The 21,112-nt window shown below is 35.5% G+C and overlaps 1 protein-coding gene across 2 annotated transcripts in view; it reads left to right on the top strand.

The window, feature by feature from the left end:
* Rad23 (UV excision repair protein Rad23) overlaps positions 1–21,112 on the top strand; it is a 114,324-nt gene that overhangs the window by 90,166 nt on the left and 3,046 nt on the right. For both annotated transcript variants that reach the window (XM_090401449.1, XM_090401450.1), the window contains exon 7: positions 4,879–5,204. In XM_090401449.1, the coding sequence (XP_090257575.1) occupies positions 4,879–5,204 (326 nt within the window). The remainder of the gene's footprint in view (positions 1–4,878; positions 5,205–21,112) is intronic.

Raw genomic sequence — 21,112 nt, 5'->3', positions numbered from 1 at the left:
TTCCCCATAACCTATACATTGACTCATTTGCTATCATGGTTCTCCTCCTCAACTCACCTATATCGTAGTCTTTTAACAGACTCGCCAACTTTATAGTCTCACTCTTCTTTTTTCACTTCTTCCAACAACACTTTCATATATTCTTTCATACTATGCTTTTCACTTTTTAAGTCATCAGTACCTGCCAAAACAGTCATCTCTTTCACTTTACATCCTGATAGCCTTATTGATAACATTACTTTTCTCATGCCAGGAAAACAAGATTTATTCTTGATAAGTACTTCTCTGATCATCGAATCAACATAAAAGCTCTCAAATCTCTGACTCACACTTTGTCACGTTCTTTTTTTTTTTAACATCTTTCTTTCTCTTCTCAGCTCTGCCATCTACTGCTTGATGTTTCTGTAGTCCACATAAGGGCACTGTTTCTTTCATGATGCCTTCCTCATTCTCTTGACCTTCTACCACTGCACTTTCATGAACAATCTGAGCAGTTTTCTGCCTATTTTTCAACATTTTTTTTTTCAAAAATTCATCCCATTTTGTCTGGAAACTATCATTTCATCCACTGACATTCTTGCAAGTCTTGACATAGTATTCCTCTTTACTAATGTTCCTGTAGATGTGTTAAACCTCGCTGAAGACCTTCTTCCACCAGACATCACAAGCTTATTTGAACACTGTTTCCTGTTCACTTTGCAAAGACTTTCCTAGCAGAAATGAGTCTAAAACCAGCAGTTTGGTGGAGATATGTAGATATTTTTATTATTTGACATAATCTCCCAACTCTGCAACAATTTCTTCATTCTCTTAACTCTTACAAACCTACCATCAAATTTACATTAAAGAAAAAGATGGAATTCCCTTTTCTTGAGGTGTATCGTAAGCCTACACTTGCAGGACATTATCTTCATTTCCTCATCCTTCTCAGAAATTAGACATAATCGACTGAACTTCAGACTCTCAGTGGCTACTCAAAAAATAAAAAAAAATCTGTTGACAGGATTTTATTTTTGAGCCTTACCTCTCTCAGTGAATATCTGTAGCTCAGTCAGAAATAGACAAAGCCATTTGGTCGGAAAGACCTGGATTCGATTCCTGTCCATGACATGAGGAACCCTATCCTTGAGTTACGGTTGCGGAGATCAAGAATACTTGGAAAGGTTGTGGGCACTTAAGTGCCTGTTAGGACCACTGATAGGATAGGATAGGATCTCTCTCAATATCCTATCACTAGAATATCCAATGTAGTGACTTGATCACATTTCTATATATTGGTAGTCTATCAATTAAAATAGCTTCTGTTTTCAAAGCTCATACATCAAAGTAACTTTTAGACCAATACAAACTGCTCGCAGCCTCCTGAGGTCTCCTCTAAAGATGGCACACCTTTCTACAAATACCTAGGGGTATATAGAATGGCATGCTGTTATCAATAGACAATCTCTGGGTTTGAAGTGAGAAAAAAGGAACAGTTTACAGATGTTGAGCATAAAAGAAAAGATAGATCTGCTCTGCCCAATTCTTCTATGTAAGGCATGGGCCTTGTGTAGAAGAAAATTTTTGACTTCTGAAGGAATCAGTTACAGTCATCCATTCACATGGATCACCAAATAAAAACAAAGGACTGATATTAAGTGACATATGGTAATCACTTATTAAATCTTTTAACATGATGAAAAATGTTTCTGGATTCTCTAAATCCAGAGTAATTTATTAAAAAAGGGTGGCACACCATCTGGCAACTCCTATAGGTAGAAATGACCTGCTATGCTTCTGCCTGGTATCTCCACTTGGGCCTGGCTCCCACTGAAGAGACCTCAATAAAGGTCGAAACTAGTCTGGGTTGTGGCCCTTCCCTTAATGCATAACATCAGACATATTCACAAGGAGATGTGTTTTGCATTATGGGAGATACTAAGATAGGAGTGTTGGTAGCTTGCTCCACCTTTGCAAGGAGTGTCCTGGTGTTGTACCACCTTACCCCAGTCCTGAAGATACTTTCAGGCGCAAAGTTTGTTTGCTCACACTTGGATAAAGGATTAAACTAAATTTATTATACTTTTAACATGAGCTTCACCAACAATCACCTTCTTTCATTAACTGCAGGCATTTTATGTTTGTGTTTTTAGCATGAATTTATTTTATTTTTCTTGTAACAATTTTCTTATCGACTTTAGTTCTTTATATATATTTGATGTTTATTAAGCCTTGATGAAGCCACCAGTTCATTTTTTTAGGTGTGCAAAACTAGTAGGTGTATTTTTCAAATTTTAACAACTTAAATTCCCTTGTTGTTACTAAACATTTTTTAGTCATAAAACATTTTCTCTTCAAATAAGTCATACTATGCTAAAAAAAAAAAAAAAGTTTATTATATTTCTGTAGTACCAGGTATGACTTGTGATCTTTATTACCCCTGTGAAAGAGCATTGACTAAAACTTATAAAATACATTGTTTTATAGAATCACTAGACAAGCCATTAGTTACAATTCTGATTCAGAATTTAGATTTTAAGATTTTCAGTAATTATTATTATTATTATTCATATGACACTGAATTGAGGGAGGCTCACTTAACCACCTTACCAGCTATTATGGATCAAATACGCATCCTCATATGCTTTGTATCCATCATATATTTCAATGTAATATCAATGGTATTCCAATTTTAATATGCGCTTCGCATCCATGGTAACTTGGACGTATATATATATGTCCTGGCCGGTAGTGTGGTTAACCAACAAGATATTTATCATATTGAGCCTTAAAATCTGTGACACCTCCCTGCATTCAGTCTGGTAGTGTTTTCCCTTCACTTCTTTTACTGATTTCTGATTGGAAATCAGTAAATCAACCTTTTTTCTGTGTAAACAGTTTATTGTTAATTACTTTTCTCCTGTGAAGTTTTCTTCTAATTTATATTGTCATTAAGTTTCTAGCCTTTTTAACTGGTGATTTAAAATATTATTCTTATTCCATAGTATTTCTTTTTTTCTGTAGAGTCAATATAACCAAAAGAGCACCACACACAAATTCTTCAAGCATAATTAATCTTTGACGACATTTTCCAGAGTTACTTCCTCACAATCATTCCCAACCTTTCTGGGTGGGATTGCTATTAAAAATAAATAAAATTTTGCCAAAGAAAAGAGAGAGAGACCAAATTTATCGTGTCAAGCAACTGGGCATATCATAGGCTAGTCTAAATCTTCAGTACCTTACTTGAAAAAAAATTTTTTTGGTTACATTCTTTTTAAAGAATCTGGTAAATTCATATCTTTATATATATCATGGCAATTGCTAATCAGATCTTGCACTGATAGATAGCCAATAGCATGTTATTAAGAGATAATGTTTATTCCACATTCCATCGACAGCTTATTAGACTGTTGGACTGTGTTCTTTTATGAATCTAGCCTTACTGTGTTTATTTTTTCTAGGTAACATAATCTTAAAGTAACCTTTCAGATTGTTACCTTGATTTCTTCCAGCTCTTTAATAAATATTTTGGTATATTTATTATTAAAGTGAGTGATTACAAAAGTCATTCACTTATGCACAGTAGTTATTCGTTCCATACTCTGAAGAAAACATTGATTCATCCAGAGAGGTATGGGGAGACAGTCTTGGAAATGAATAAAGTGTATTGAAAGTACCAATAAAGTAAGTTAACATGTATTATCTGAGAATGCAGAAAAAAATGCAAGAAACTAAATAAAGCATAAAAGTTGTTAAACAAAAATCATGATGCGACTGGTGAAAAAATAGAAAATAAATCTCAGAAATGTTTAATATGTTCTGGAGGCTATTTGAAAAAACATAGAAATGGAGGAAAGTTTTAGAAATCAGAGATAACAAAGGTCCATCAAAACTGGAGATATTCTAATTGTCTGGAGTAATACTTTGAAAGATTGCTAAAAGATGCAAGAGGTAACTGAACATTTGTAGACAATATTCAAGAGGAATGAAATCAGGAATACTTATCAATAGTTGAGATAGAAAAGTCATCAAAAACCTCAAATGTAGAAAGATAGCAGTGGCAGATGTTTGATCACAAATGCTCAGATATGGAGGTAGAAGTGTTACAGTTGTTGCACAGCATCAATCCAGAAGGCATGCTTAGAAGGTTGAATTCCAGAATTTGGAGTAGAGCTCTATAGTATTCATCTGTAAAAATGAATGAATGTGAGGATTACAGAGAAATTTATCTACTGAGTTTACCAGGTAAGATTTGTGCAGGCATAGACTGACAAGAGGCTAAAAAAATCGTGGAAGGGGAACTTGGAGAAGAACAACTGTGGTTCAAGCCAAATAGAGATGTTCAGGATTAGATTCCCTCTCCTCTTCTTCAACAGCATGATAGATCATTTAGGTCTAATGCTGTCTTAAATAGAGTTTTTCTTTTGATTTTCTTGATAATATTCTAGACTTAAGGAGTGGTAAAATTGCAAAATATCCATGATTGGCCTTCTCAATTCTCTTGTCTATTTCTTTATGCATACCATTATAGCTGATAATGTTGACTACAGAATAGTTAAAATTATCCAATTGCAAAATATAATTATCAACAAAAGTTGGATTAAACAACCAAGTTTGATGCCAATGAAATGACTCAGAATAAGACCAAGATGGAGTGGATGAATTTAGAAATGCATTAGAATACCAAAATATCTGATAGTATTGGAGGCCTCTGCATCCCTTGAGAGTGCATATCAGGAGTTTGTCAATGATGATGATATAGGGTGTCTTTTATTATTATTCTCCATCATACATGCTGTAATTTATTATTCTCTCTTTTCTAGCATGATTTTATGATTTTTTTCAAATATCTGTATTGTATATCTATTATTAATATACTTTTTTTTTTTAATATAGAGGATCCTTTGGCTTTTTTACGATCACAGCCACAGTTCCAACAAATGAGGCAAGTTATACAACAAAATCCTCATTTACTTAATGCAGTGTTGCAACAAATTGGACAGAGTAATCCACAGTTATTGGAACTCATATCTGAAAATCAAGAAGCCTTTGTTCGAATGTTAAATGAACCACCTGCAAGTGGAGCTAGTAGTCAAGGAAATACAGGCCAAGCAGCTAGTGGCGGACGTGGAAATGTAAGTCAAGGGGGGTCTTCATTTGAAGCTGGACTTGCCCAAGTTACTACTCAGGTTACACCACAAGATAAAGAAGCAATTGAAAGGGTAATTTCTCCCATTCAGGAATTTCTTAACATTTCATTATATATTTGCATTAATATGTTTCATGTATTAACATAGCCAGTATCCATCTTTAAATTAGCATTCAGGTTTGACTGATATATATACTGTGAAGCTACTTAAGGATAGAGAAGGGGGGGCTGAAATAGGTACTGTTATATCTGTGGTATATATATATGTATATATACCACATATATATATATATAATTTATCCTCTGGAAATTGGCTGAGTTAGCATTTATATGCTACAAATTTGTAGCATATCAATGCTGATTGCAAGCAAATGATTGAACCTGTTGATGTGTCTTTGAACAGCTTCATGTTTTAGTCTCTTGATATAAACAGGTATTAGGGGGTAGGTCATTAAAAAATAATAATAATAATAATAAAAACAGATGTGTAGGTGAAATGAAAGAGAATGACTAATGTTAATTAGATAGGTTTGAAGCTGAATGGGGATAATGGATGTTTACCAGCAGCAGCTTGTGTTTTTATAAGTTTAAAAGAAAGTGGTGGAATGATGTGGACGAAAGGAAGGGTCATATCAACTGAATTGTATCCTACACATTTTAGGAGGGGTGGGGTTTACATCACCCTAAATGTCAAGACAGTATTCTAAAGTTGGGCAGATTTGAAATTTATATGTATACAATTTATATATTCATACATTAGAAAAAAATTAAAGAGTTTGAAAACAAGAACCAAACCTTGAAGATTCAATGTCAACAGTTGTACAGGTGACACTTTAATGTCTTCAATAGAAAAGGGCACCAAGTTGTTTGGAAGTTGAAGCAGGTATGGATGTGATGTGTTTGTCCAGGAAAAACTAGAGTGCAAGTTAACCAGAGAAGAGAAATCTGAACTTGCTTTGACATTTGAGTGTTATCAGCAGGAAGTGAAGTGAGATCTTTCTGGCAAGATGTAAGAATTGTATTTTGGTAGTATCAAAGTTCACTAGATTGCCTCACACCTCTGGAGGAGAGCAATCTAGTGTTAAGGCATTAGTTATAGAATATCTTGTAGCTTGAAATGTTTGAGCACTACAACGGTTGTTTTTCTTTCTTTTAAGGTTACACAGTGGTCAGTATTCATAGTGAAGAATCTATGGAGACACAACACGCATGTTAGAATAATTACTTTACTTAAACATTAAGCAAGTAACAATCGACGTTTCGACCTCTGTATTGAGATCATCATCAGGAAAACATACATATGTATAAGATACAAGCTAGATGACACTGCACTATACAAAGTAAAATGAATCTAATTGTTTGTTAATCATTTATCCTAGCCTGATCTCTGGTAAGGGAAAAAAAACACAAAAATAGAACTACATTAAACAATTTCTGAAGTCCTTTCGTATTGAGATTTTCTTTTGTCGATTGTTCTGATTGCTAGATGGGTCCTCCACATTCTTGGAATAATTAGTCCATCATTTTTGTTCAGATTGGATGATGTTTCAGCATTTCACAAGCGTTTTTGAATTTTCTTTCAAACCAGGTTTTTGGTGCAGTGTAGGGACTTTCCAGTCAATTCTGTGGCATGTTTTACCATAGGAAGTATTTAATGTGGTGTTTGTACTCATCTTTTCTGATTGGGATGGCGCATCCTGTTACAGGTGCATTGGATTATGTAATCCCTCAGGTGGGCAAGGTATGGAAGAGGATCTTTGGAGGAGCTCAGTAAATTTCTTAATTTTGGTGGGGGTTTGAAGGTTGTATTTTAAGTAGTGTTCTATTTTTTCTGAAATGCCCCTAATATAGGGTATGACTATGGCATTCTTGTAATCTTTTTTGCTTTTAATGGCATTTTTATGGAGGATCTTGTGAATTTTTTTTATTTTTATGGTAGCCATTTTTTGCAAATGTTTGATTAATGATTTCAAATTCTTGGTTTAGAGCTTGTTTGTTGGAGCAGATTGTTAGGGGTATGTGTTTGAGGGTACTGATGACTCCTAGTTTTTGTGTTGGATGGTGGTATGAATTTTTATGTATGTATTGGCCTGTATGTGTAAGTTTGCAGTAGACAATGGGGAAGACATGTGATGAGTGGTCTAGAAAAGGAAGAGAGTTGTTGTTTTCGATTTCAATGGTGAATTGGATATGTTTGTGTTGTTTGTTCAGGTGGCTTAGGAATGTATTTAATGTTTCGCAGCTGTGTGGCCAAATGGCAAAAATATCATTCATATATCTGAGCCAGACTTTGGGCTTTAGGCTGGCCGAATCTAGAGCTTGTTGCTCGAAGTCTTCTTCCATGTAAAAGTTATTTGGGGGACTACAACGGTTGTCATTGAATGGACTGTCATTAGCAAAAACTGTGGATGAGATTTGAAGTTATTGAGCGAGTCAGTGATACATAGAAGGCATAGTCAAATGTACAGTTCTAGAGTATTTCAGCTGTTACGTCATTTTTTCTATATTTTACCTTGTTTTATCTCTAAATAGCCCGCTTTCTAATCTACTGTTGCACCTTTAAAATATTAATTCAGTACTATTTCCTTTTTGGATATTGGCAATTTTTTTTTTTTTTTGTTTGCTGCGCCAGCCAATATCCTATAACAGAAGAGGCTTGTTCAGGGAAACAATTCTAAATTCAAAAGGGATACACAATAATTAATCTTACGCTAGCGCTGTGTAGATTCAGTTAGCAGTCGTGACCTGAATCTCACTAAAGCAATAATATCTAATTCCTTCGTGCCAAAAGGTTCTATTTCATAAGTGGTGGTTTGAATTTGTAATCAGGCATAAACTCATTTGCTCAAGTATAAGGTACAAAACATGTTTATTGGAAAAATATAAAACATTTATAGTTAAGAAAATTCAAATACTCAATAGAACAAAACTCACTCTAAGTTAAGGTTCATACTAAATCACAACAATGAATTTGAGTAAGCTAAATCCTTCAATTACAAAAGGATAAGATTAAGTGTAAGCATAACACTACTAGGATATAATTTCACAGGTTATTCACAGAACACGCATTGACACTTTCATTAATACTCTATCAATAACTATCTTAATTCTAAATTTCATTAGTCAAGCCTAGCCATTCTCAATCAAAATACTGCCTATCAACAATTCTTCTTTGTTCCTCGGTGTCTTAACTAATTCAATCAAATTCTCACTTAAAAGTTCTCTATTAGTGTCCTTAGTTTACAGCGTACACAACATTCTTATTCTTCTAAGCGATTTTTTTAACATAGAATGAAATTCTTTACATTACTGGATCCTTTCAGATTTCATGCCGCCATCTCATGTAGATCTGGATTACCTTACTGTATAGCTATTGGCCGTCTTTGCAACTGGCGATGCACTATGCTTTTCTTTGAATCATTTCCGGACTGTGGCGTGCTGTCTACCGCTCCACAGGAAATTTTCTCGGTTCTTCTCGATGGGACGTTATTCGAAGGCTCGATTCTGCATAGGCCATCGTAACACGATAAGCTTCGTTTGGAAATCCTCAAGCATCCAACATCGCTGCAGTCGACCCACCGTTCTTTCACGAATCCCCCGGCAAACCTCCTAAAACTCGAATCCAGGACCTGAAGAAGGAAAAAGCCCTGTAATATCACGTGCATCGTCTTTTATTCACCCTATCGGGCACCCTCTGTTCGATGTGTTTTTTGCCCACGAACCCCATCGTTCATGCTCCTTGGGTGATCCTACACTCTCCCTAATCTGTTAGGTTACCCTATTCCAGGTAGTAATTCTGACGTCACTTTCAACGTAGGTACAGCCTCCATCGCTATGCTCGATTCGTACAGATTATACACGATTATTCCGTATTACTACTTATTATCTTTCTGGAAATTTCGTAATGTACTAGACAGCTTAATGGGATTTACAAATAACTTAACAATTCCCTTCCATAATTCTTACATGAAGAATTATGACACAAAATTCTCTGCTTCTCATTTCAGTTATACAGGAATAAATTTCAATACATGGCACATATGGACTACACATTATCACATAACATAAAGAAATTTCTCTTAATTATTAGTTGATGTGCAGGTATCTCCTTAATTATTAATATTTATCATGGTAAATCCTGAATAAAGAATTTACTTGTAAAGTTCTCCATTCAGGATCTAAAACAGCATTGGTAACGAAACTCAGGGAGAGAAAACTGAAACCCAGTTGCGAAGTTTCCTAACAGTGCATATGATGAGATGGTAACTTGTTAAGTAGGTCTTCATGTTATTGCTGTTGTTGTGTTACACCCCCATGGAGTTCAAGGATACCTTCTATAAAAGCACTTTGCGCCACTCACATTGACTTCACACTGCACAGTCTCCCATCTGTTAATATATTATGTAATCCAATGTCACCCAGCGTGTCATCACTAGTATACTACATGCTCCAGGCCTCATCGAGCAATGAAACGAGCTTTTCATCTAGCATACAGACAAACTGGTCAAGGAACATGCAAATTAGTGGGTGATAGATGAATAACTCTCATTTCTTTGCTTATTGGAGGTCTGGAATGGCTTGAAAAACCCCATGTTTGGTCTCTACAGCAGGGTTCCCTGGTTATGTAAAAAATCAATTAAAAAATACAAAAAAAAATTTTTTTTAATTCCTCAGCATTCCCCTAATACTAATATATTATAGATTTACAGCATTTTGTGGGTGGGAGTCATATAAAAAAATGTAAAAAAGTTCTCCAAAAGTGGGTAATGTTGGTTAGGAAATCTACTGCATATGCATTGCGGAATCCATATAAGTGGGATCTTCTGATGGCCGGCCATGGTGCTCTCTGTTATTTGCAAAAGAATGGATAGACAGTAGTTTCATGGCTTATTTCTATCTTTTTTTTTTATTATTACCGATTTTATTTATAAGCTATCTATAATAGTACAATATGTTGAACAATCATATGTGTAACCTAAGAGCAACAGCTCATCCAGGTTACGATATGCATAAAGTTACAAAAATTTATGTAATGCATTTTCATTATATACACATATGTACATTCATATAATATACATATTACATATTATTATAATATAATTACATAATAAAATCACAGATAAAATAAAATTTCATCATACAGAGAAAGTTGCATAACAATTAATTATGAACACGTAAAATTTAAATAGCATTTAAATTTTACGTTTTACACATAAGACTGGATCTTTGAATATAAATATGATAAAAACCAATGATTTATACAATTATTTTGAACAGAGCTTCCTCATTTCTGTGGGAAAGTAAATACTCTTTGATTAGAGTTTTGCATTTGTTTGGGTTAGTTTCATTTCTTATTGTTAAAGGTAGTGTGTTGAATACTTTTTTTTTTTTTATCTTTATAACTGAGATAATTGGAAAGAATGGAATGCAGTACATGGTTTCTGTATGCTTTCATAACTCCAGGGCCATTTGAAATGACAGTAATTTCTGTAGTAGACTGAATCACTTTGTCTCTCTCTCTCTCACACACAAAATCAGCCAGAGAGACATATGGTGAGGATGTCTTCAAGGATAGAAAAATCAAAACCCCATGATGGACTCAGGAAGTTAAGAAGCAGTCAAGGAAAGGAAAGTGTATCAAAAACTCCCAATAAGTACTTGTGATCTGAGAGAATACAAAGAAAAATGCAAGAAACCAAAGTATTTTATCATCATCATGATCAAATTCCTGATATGTACCCTCGAGGGGTGTATAGGATATGATAGTACTACATGAAAAATTTACATCATTACTAACTTCCTATCTACAATTTTCCTCCAAATCAGTCTGTTACTTGTCAGGACTCCAACATTATCAGATCTTATATTTCTATCGTCTAAGGCACTTTGTACTGTATCAATCCACCTATATTCCCCTGAGTCGTTTTCCTGCCACCCTGGCAGAGAACACATGTTTTGCTAATCTTTCCTTGCCCATTCTGTTTAAGTGACCATACCACCTAAGATTAGCTCTGCTAACGCATTCCTGGATGCTGACAATGTCAAGTTCTTTCCTAATATCCTTGTTTTTAATATGATATTACCATTGATGCCATCTGTTCATGCCTCTAATCTTTCTCAGGACTCTCATATCTGCAGTCTATAGTCTTTGGTCAAGTGTTTTACTTCTGATCCACTCTCAGATCCATAAGTTAAAACTGGTTTGAACACTGTCTTGTATACAGCTAATTTAGTGTTCTGACTAATTTCTCTCTTATTCCATATGAATTTATTCAAATTGACTTCATACCATACCACCTTTGTTGATTCTGTTGTCTATTTCCATATTTAATTTACCATCTTGACTAAAAATCTTACCTAAGTAGCTGAAATGTTTTATTTGTTCCACATGCTCTCCGTTCACAACGCAGTTGACATTTTCAACGATTCTGCTTATTTTCATTGTCTTTGTCTTTTTATTGCTGACCTTCACACCATATTTATTACAACAGATATTTAATTTAGTCATGGAATCTTGCAGACTTGTACTGGATTTATTTAGTAGTATAACATCGTCTGCATAAAGCAAAGAGCTGACATTAACATCTCCAATTCTGATATCATGTTTAATACCACTTTCCTTCATAATGTGATCCATATAGATAATGAATAACAGAGGGGATAATGTACATCCTTGTCTCACACCAGATTTAACATTAAACCATCTTCCTGTACTTCCTTCAATTCTAATTGCTGACTTGCAACTCAAATAAAGACTAAGTATTGCTTGACTGTTTAACTGTTAAAAGGAAAACAGTTGCTATAACTGTTTTCCTTTCCTTGTAGCGTATTGAATAGCTTCTCTCTTGGCACCTTGTCATATGCCTTTTCCAGATTGACAAAACTTAAATATAGATCTTTGTTATATTCCCATGCTTTCTCAACTATTTGTCGTAAAGTGAAGATCTGATCCTAACAGCCTCTATTTTCCTGAATCCAGCTTGTTCTTCACCAAGCTTTTCTTCTACAATTCTTCTCAACCGTTTCTTAATTATTCTTGTATAAATCTTGCCAGGAACACTCAGTAGGGAAATACCTCTCTAATATTCTCACATTCAGTTTTATTTCCGTTTTTATATATGGGTACTATGAGAGCTCTACTCCAATCATCGGGAATTCGTCCCTCTATCCAGACTTTCTGAACTATGCAGTGCAGCCACTGTAACACTTTTATACCACCATACTTCAGCATTTCTGGTCAAATATCATCTACTCCTGCTGCCTTTCCACATTTCAAGCCTTTGATGGCTTTTTCTACTTCAAGTATAGATATGTATTCATGACTGCATGCCTGTTGAGTTTTTTTTACCACTGTGCTATCACTGCTTGTTTCATTTAGCAATTTTTCTAAGTAATGACTCCATACTTCAAGGATATCTTTTTCTCCCGTTTTCATGTCACCTTTATCATCTCTAAATTACAACACTCTTTCCTCCATTTCTAAGCTTCTTCAACAACCTCCAGAATATTCTTGCCAAAGTCCTCCCATGATTTTTGTTTAGCTAGTTTTATTACACAGTGTTTAGCTTTCTTACATTTGTCTCTGTATTCTCTAAGAGCACAAGCTGACTTATTTGCCAGGAACTTTTGATATGCTTTCTTCTTTTCCTTCACTGCCTCTTTAACTTTCTGTGTCCACCATGGAGTTCTAATTTTTCTATCCTTTCAGACAACCTCACCACATGCCTTTCTGGCTGAATCAATCAGGGTTTTCTTCCAAGTTTGCCACTGAATCTCCAAGGTTTGGTTCCTGTTTTCAAACTCTTTCATTTTTTCTTCAATAATCTTTGTGTATTTTAGTCTGCAGTTCACATCTGAGAGCTGCTGAACTTTTATTCGCTTTAAAACTTTCTTACATGTTATTTCTTTCAATATAAAATTCAATTTTATCCTGCTCAAGACTAAATAGTGATCACTTCCAATTTCAAATCCTCTGTAAACTCTGGTGTCCTGCACCAGGGAGAAAACATCACCATCAACAATAACATAGTGAATGAGACTTTTCTTATTCCTTACCTCTTCTCTCCATATGAATTTGTGCACATTTTTATGTTGGAACATGGTGTTAGTAATAACCAGTCCATGTCCTGAGCAGAAATGCAACAGGTATTTGCTATTATTATTAGCTTTGCTCTTTTCTCCATATTTTCCCAAAATATTTTTGTATGTCTGACAATCATTTCCTATTCTTCTATTTAGATCCCCAATAAGAACCAACTTTTCCTTTTTCATTGTGTCAGTTCATCATCATCATCAAATTCCTGCCACGTACCCTCAAGCGGTGTACAGGATATGACAGTACTACATGAAAAAATTACATCATTACTAACTTCCTATCTACAATTTTCCTCCAAATCAGTCTGTTACTTGTCAAGACTCCAACATTATCAGATGTTATATTTCTATCGTCTAAGGCACTTTGTACCATATCAATCCACCTATATCTTGGTCTTCCTCTGGGTCGTTTTCTTGCCAACCTGGCAGAGAACATTTGTTTTGCTAATCTTTCCTCTCCCATTCTATTTAAGTGACCATACCACCTGAGATTAGCTCTGCTAACGCATTCCTGGATGCTGACAATGTCAAGCTCTTTCCTAATATCCTCATTTTTAATATGATATTGCCATTGATGCCATCTGTTCATGCCTCTAATCTTTCTCAGTACTCTCATATCTGCGGTCTCTAGTCTTTGGTCAAGTGTTTTACTTCTGACAAAGCTCTCAGATCCATAAGTTAAAACTGGTTTGAACACTGTCTTGTATACAGCTAATTTAGTGTTCCAACTAATTTCTCTCTTATTCCATATGAATTTATTCAATTGACTTCCCACCATACCAGCTTTTCTGTTTTGCTGATTCTGTTGTCTATTTCTATATTTAATTTACCATCTTCAGTAAAAATCGTGCCTAAGTAGCTGAAATGTTTTACTTATTCCACAGGTTCTCCGTTCACAACACAGTTGACATTTTCAACGATTCTGCCTATTTTCATTGTCTTTGTCTTTTTATTGCTGACCTTCACACCATATTTATTACAACAGGTATTCAATTTAGTCATGGAATCTTGCAGACTTGTACTGGATTTATTTAGAAGTATAACATCATCCGCATAAAGCAAAGAGCTGACATTAACATCTCCAATTTTGATATCAGGTTTAATACCACTTTCCTTCATAATATGATCCATATAGATAATGAATAACAGAGGGGATAATGTACATCCTTTTCTCACACCAGATTTAACATTAAACCATCTTCCTGTACTTCCTTCAATTCTAACTGCTGACTTACAACTCAAATAAAGACTAAGTATCGCTTGATATAATGCCCCATTGACACCATATAACTGCAGCGTATTGAATAGCTTCTCTCTTGGCACCTTGTTATATGCCTTTTCCAAATCGACAAAACTTAAATACAGATCTTTGTTATATTCCCATGCTTTCTCGACTATTTGTCGTAAAGTGAAGATCTGATCCTGACAGCCTCTATTTGGCCTGAATCCAGCTTGTTCTTCACCAAGCTTTTCTTCTACAATTCTTCTCAACCATTTCTTAATTATTCTTGTATAAATCTTGCCAGGAACACTCAGTAAGGAAATACCTCTGTAATATTCTCACATTCAGTTTTATTTCCGTTTTTATATATGGGTACTATGAGAGCTCTACTCCAATCATCGGGAATTCGTCCCTCTGTCCAGGCTTTCTGAACTATGCAGTGCAGCCACTGTAAGACTCTTATACCGCCATACTTCAGCATTTCTGGTCGAATATCATCTACTCCTGCTGCCTTTGATGGCTTTTTCTACTTCAAGTATGGATATGTATATTCATGACTGCATGCCTGCTGGGTATTTTTTACCACTGTGCTATCACTGCTTGTTTCATTTAGCAATTTTTCTAAGTAATGACTCCATACTTCAAGGATATCTTTTTCTCCTGTTTTCATGTAACCTTTATCATCTCTAACTCCTTTTACAGCACTCTTTCCTCCACTCCTAAGCTTATTCAACAACCTCCAGAATATTTTGCCACCTTCTTGATATTTATTTTCTATATTCTTGCCAAAGTCCTCCATGACTTTTGTTTAGCTAGTTTTACACACTGTTTAGCTTTCTTACATTTGTCTCTGTATTCTGTAAGAGTAAAAGCTGACTTCTTTGCTAGGAACTTTTGATATGCTTTCTTCTTTTCCTTCACTGCCTCTTTAACTTCCTGTGTCCACCAGGGAGTTCTGATTTTTTTTTATCCTTGCACACAACCTCACCACCTGCCTCTCTGGCAGAATCAGTCAATGTTTTCTTCAGAGTTTGCCACTGAATCTCCAAGGTTTGATTCCTGTTCTCAAACTCTTTCATTTTCTTTTCAATAATCTTTCTGTATTTTAGTCTACAGTTCACATCTGAGAGCTGCTGAACTTTTATTCGCTTTAAAACTTTCTCACATGTTATGCTTTTCAATATGAAATTCAATTTTATCCTGCTCAAGACTAAATAGTGATCACTTCCAATTTCAAATCCTCTGTACACTCTGGTGTCCTGCACCAGGGAGAAAACATCACTATCAACAATAACATAGTCAATGAGACTTTTCTTATTCCTAGCCTCTTCTCTCCATGTGAATTTGTGCACATTTTTATGTTGGAACATGGTGTTAGTAATAACCAGTCCATGTCCTGAGCAGAAATCCAACAGATATTTGCCATTATTATTAGCTTTGCTCTTCTCCTAATTTTCCCAAAATATTTTTGTATGTCTCACAATCATTTCCTACTCTGCTATTTAGATCCCCAACAAGGACCAACTTTTCCTTTTTCATTGTGTCAGTTGCTTTTTCTAAAGCATCAAAAAATTCTTCCATTTCTACCTTAGTAGAACAATCTGTGGGAGCACAGGCACAAATAAGTCTCATTGTCCAATTCCCTATTCTGATATTTTCCCGCATCACTCTACTTGAGACTGCCTGCCATTCATGAGGATTGACCTCGTATTTTGTGTTGAATACTATGGCTACCCCTTCCTTTCCTTGATTGTTATTGCCTGAATATAACATTTTGTATTTATTTATTTTCTCATTTTGCAAAATTTAATGCTGAAGCATTCAGTGGCACACTTGTCAATTAAACAGTGAAGTTTGTAGCAGATTATATTGTTCCATTTTGCTACAGCTGCAATTCCAAAAACATACTCTTATCACTATTCAAATCCTTGATTGAACCCAGAGTGCCAAGCAGCCAAAAAAAAGATCAAGAGACAGCATGGAGTGTATTTTGTAGATACCTTACCACAACAAACCTAATAGCATTTAAATGTGCTCGGGCCAAAGCTTATGTGAGATGTCGGAGTCAAACACAATCATGGATCCAATTTACATCATAGATCAATCAAGCAATCAGCTTAAAAATTGTATGAGATAAAATCCAGGAGATAAAGGTAAATACAGAACACACCATTTGTCTACCTTGGAACATAATGGATGTATTGTTGTGGATCCCAAAGCTGCTGCAGACATTTTGGGAGCAAATTTTGCCAGAATCTCAGCAATGGCTTCATATCCTTCCTAGTTTTTAATAACTGAAGGAGTAACAAGAGAAATAGGGGTTAAGCTTTTGTACCAATGGGTTAGAGCCATAGAATCAGTCATTCATGAGGAACTAAAAAGAGTTCTTTTACTATCTCCACCCTAGTGCAGTAGGTCCTGATGACATCCATTGTGAGATGATAAAACATCTTCCATCAACTTCTATGGATCTCCTACTCACTAAAGAACAGAATACTTACAGAGGAAGAATTTCTGGATTCTTGGCATAAGTCAACTCTCATCCCAAAATCAGGAAAGGATCCAACACAAGCAAAGAATTATCATCTTATTGCTGCCCAGCTCTCTTTGTAAGATCTTGGAAAAAATGGTAAATGTAACGTTTCTCTCTTACTTAGAAAACAACAAACTTCTTTCCAACAACCAATGTGGCTTTCGTGGAAACTGATTACCTCTGGCTTCAGTTTTCTTTGACATGGAAAAAGATTATGACACGACCTGGAGATATGGCATATTAAAAGACTTGTTTATTCATGATTGGAGGAGACACATTCTGTTTTTATTAAGAACTTTCTATGCAGCCGAGTCAAGTCATCATATCAGCTATATCATCAACAAGAGGGTGTTCCTCAACGATCTGTCTTAAGTGTGACCCTCTTTGCTATGAAAGTTAACTCAATCACTGAACCACTTCCTCCAACAGTATACAATATTCTTTGTGTCTATGAAAGACTGCTTCAAAAAGAAATTGTCTCTTCATGTGCTCTTAGTAATGGGTTCAGGTTTTCAGCAGAAAAAATTATGTACACTTCTGCAAAACATATTCTACATCCACATTCTGATTTAAGAATGGAACAAAGTATTATTCTAGTAGCACTAGAGGCCAAGTTCTTGGGACTCATCTTTTGACAGAAAGCTGTCAATTCCTTACATTCATCAACTTAGAGAAAAAGTGCAAAAAAAGCTTTGAATATCCTTTGCACTCAGAGGTACTGATCAATATTCCTCACTCCATTTTTTGGACATATCGAACATCAAGGTATATGAATACCTTCTGTTACTTTTAGCACATTGTCCTTGAAGTCAATGAACCTCCTCTAATCACTTAGACGAAAACAATTGTCTCTTAAATATGCATGTTGGGAAGCTTGATGTCAGACTGCATATGTCCCTTTGGTATGTGTGCTCAAGAGCAGCAGGGGGGGGGGGGGGTTTCACTCCGGGCAGCACTTTGAACCTTTTTGAACTTTTGTAGTTAACTCTAAAATACAGTCTCGAGAACTCATTTCCAAATATTGTATACCACTGCAAATTTTCCTCACAATTGTTGTAAGTGTTGCTAGTTGTGAGAGGAGTTTTTCTAAATTAAAATTGATTAAGAATTACCTACATTACTATGAAATAGACTTCGCCAATGTCATCAACGATTTTGATAACAGAAATGCAAGAAAAATAACATTTTAAAATGTTAGAATTAAAGTTTTACTTAAAAAATAAACATAGTGTTTTAATTTATTTCCCTATACATCGTTTTGACTTTTTGTAGTATTTTTGATGTGTATTGAGAGGGTGGCAAACACAGGGACCACCTTGGGAGGCAAAAGCTCTAGTTACACCACTGCTCGAGAGATTAGGGAAGCTATTTGCACAAATGTTGACAACATTACCTGCACCAAACCTAGCATTTTTCCACAGTAGGTTTTTGTCCACCAGAGAAATCTCATACTCCATCATCAGTCTCTGCAGTTGTTTTTAATGCGCATCACAGCTTACTACCTGCATTTAATGCACACAGAGCAGCCTACTCTGATTTTTTTGTCCATCTATATTAATGGTTCAAGATCTGAAACCTCAATTGGTTGTACTGCTGTGTTTGCTGACATTACTATCTCCAACCCATCCCAGTTGAGTGCAGTAATTATACAGCAGAGTTTCATGCCGCTCACTTGTGCTTTTGCATATAAAAGAAAAACACTACAAAAAGTGTGTAATTTATATGGACTCACTGAGTTCTTTATAGGCTATATCCTCTCCTATATATAATCCACATTCAGTGCTGTGTGAGGTTATGCAAAATGAAGAAACTTAATTTGGATGTTCAGTTGTGCTGGATTCCTAGAGCTTCCATAGCTGAGTCCGTATAGACGAGGCCCTTTAGTCAGAAAGACCCCGGTTTCATTCCCATCCAAGATTGAGGAACCTTTATCTGGTCTCTTTTGACTAAAGATGAGTTAGCCAATCTCATACAGAGGTAGTTTTTTTGTTTTTTTTTTAGCCTGGAAACTCGAGTTTTTCGTTTTCCCGAACAGGCAAACCGGCCCTGTGAAAACACACTTCTACAGTCATAAAAATTGCCCCCCCCTCTTCCCCCCAACCTGACTGCGACAAGCCCGTTGGGGTTTCCCACAATTGCATAATCATAGTGGACCCTGTACCGAGCAGGGTCCACTATGATTAAAAGCACTATAAAAAGGAAGAAGAAGTTGTGCTGGATTCCTAGCCATATTGGAATTACAGGAAATGAGACTGCAGATGTGGCTGCTAAATCAGCTTATACATTTCCAACATACTTATAAATTAAAGATTCCAAGAAATTATATTCTTGGTTTAATCCTTTAAATGTAAGCAAACAACTTCACGTACAAACTTTTGTTTGCTTACACTTGGATAGCAGACTAAACTAAGAATACAATTTCTTGGCATCTTTAATTTATAGTATAACCAAGTGGAAAAACTTTCAATTTCAACATGCTGTTTGAGAGTCCCATATGCAAACTACAGAAAGTTCATAAAATCAAAGCTGCTTACCCAGTGGCAATCATCATGGCAGAATGTCCTGACAAACATTGCATAGGTTTAAGCATTGGTGACATTACTATGTCACCAATGCTTAAACCTGAGCAATTCACATTGATAATTGCTTACTAGTGCAATTATCAATGTGAATAACATCAGGGTCCACAAGAAAGTGGCAGTCTAGTCAATGTAAAAACAGAATACAGGAAATTGTTCTTGCTAAGCTCTGCATAGATCATAGACATCTTACACATTCTTATTTACTGAAGGGTTGATGACATATATATGTGTGAAAAATGCAGTAAAGATTGTATCTTCTGCTTCCAAATGATGGGACAGAAATGAGAAGAGCTATGATTGCTAATGAATCAATGAAAAGATTGTGCATGTTATAGATATATAGGGTGAATTTGATGGATGAAAGGACTTGTATATGCCTGATGGACTGTATTTGAATTGTTTTAGAATCAAATGTGCTTGAAGGAAGTGTTGTTCAATGAGCTGGAAGTGAAAGATTAGAGATATTAGGGGTAAGCAAATAAGCGTGTGTCTAGCCACCTCTTGGATAAATGAGAGTACACAGAAATGACTTAACAGCTGAGTGCAATTTCCCAGATTTTGAATCTAAATGGATAGTAATGATGTTAAGCAAGAATAACTCTGGGTCGCGGGGGGGGGGTTGAAATGCATGTACACGAATGCCAGAAGTATCAGAAATAAAGGAGAGGAGTTTTTGACATTAGACAGCTCAACTTGGCCAAAGATTATTGGCATCAGCAAGACCTAGTTGACAGAGAATGATTTAGTTAAAGAGACAGAAAATAAGGTATATTATATTTTCAAAAAATACAGAGGGAATAAGGTGGGAGGAGGAGTATTATTAATGATAGCTGAAGAAATTCAACCAACAAAATATAGACTTGACGGTCCACAGGAAGATGTAGATGCCATACATTAGCACAATGAGAGTAGGCCAAGCAATTATCATGGGAGACTTCAACTATGAGGATATAGATTGGAAGGAGGAAAGGGTGCATAGCAAGATGGAAATGGAATATATATACATGTAACTTCAGTAGCAACTTTGCCTCCAGTCAGGGAAAGCGACCATGTAGTCTTGTTCTGGGAGGTTTGCTCAACATGTAGAATTCTCAGTCAAGATAAGGTTTATGTGGAACTATAAATCTGGCAATTATGACAAACTCGGGTAGCTGCTTAGAAAAGTACATGACATGAGAAGCTACAAGAAATGCACTTCAATAGTGCAGGGAAAGTGATTAGGAGTTATTTGACAGTATCAGACTGCATGTCAGGGTCAGAAGGATAAACTGAATAGAGATTAAGTGGATGAGTAGCAAAATAAGCAAGAGCTGCAAAAAAGAAAGCATTGTGAAAGGATTATAAACAAACAGGTGATCAGCATGCTTGTGCAATAAAAAGCATAGGCAAGAAAGCTGAATAGTGTTGGAAAGGAAGGCAAAATCAGATTGTGAGAGAAAATTAGATAAGCAGTCCAAAGTAAATCTAAAAGTTTTTTTGCTATGTAGCAAGTAAGAGGAAGAGTGATTATGGAAGGATACCATTACAAATTGCTGGTGATAAGAAAGTGA

This window comes from Typopeltis vanoorti, chromosome 12 (genome assembly GCF_054136105.1).
Source record: "Typopeltis vanoorti isolate ZY-2024b chromosome 12, IOZ_Tvanoo_1.0, whole genome shotgun sequence".
Classification (NCBI taxonomy): Eukaryota; Metazoa; Arthropoda; class Arachnida; order Uropygi; family Thelyphonidae; genus Typopeltis; species Typopeltis vanoorti.
The sequence above is the reverse complement of the archived record's forward strand: the minus strand, read 5'-3'. Positions and strand labels throughout refer to the sequence as shown.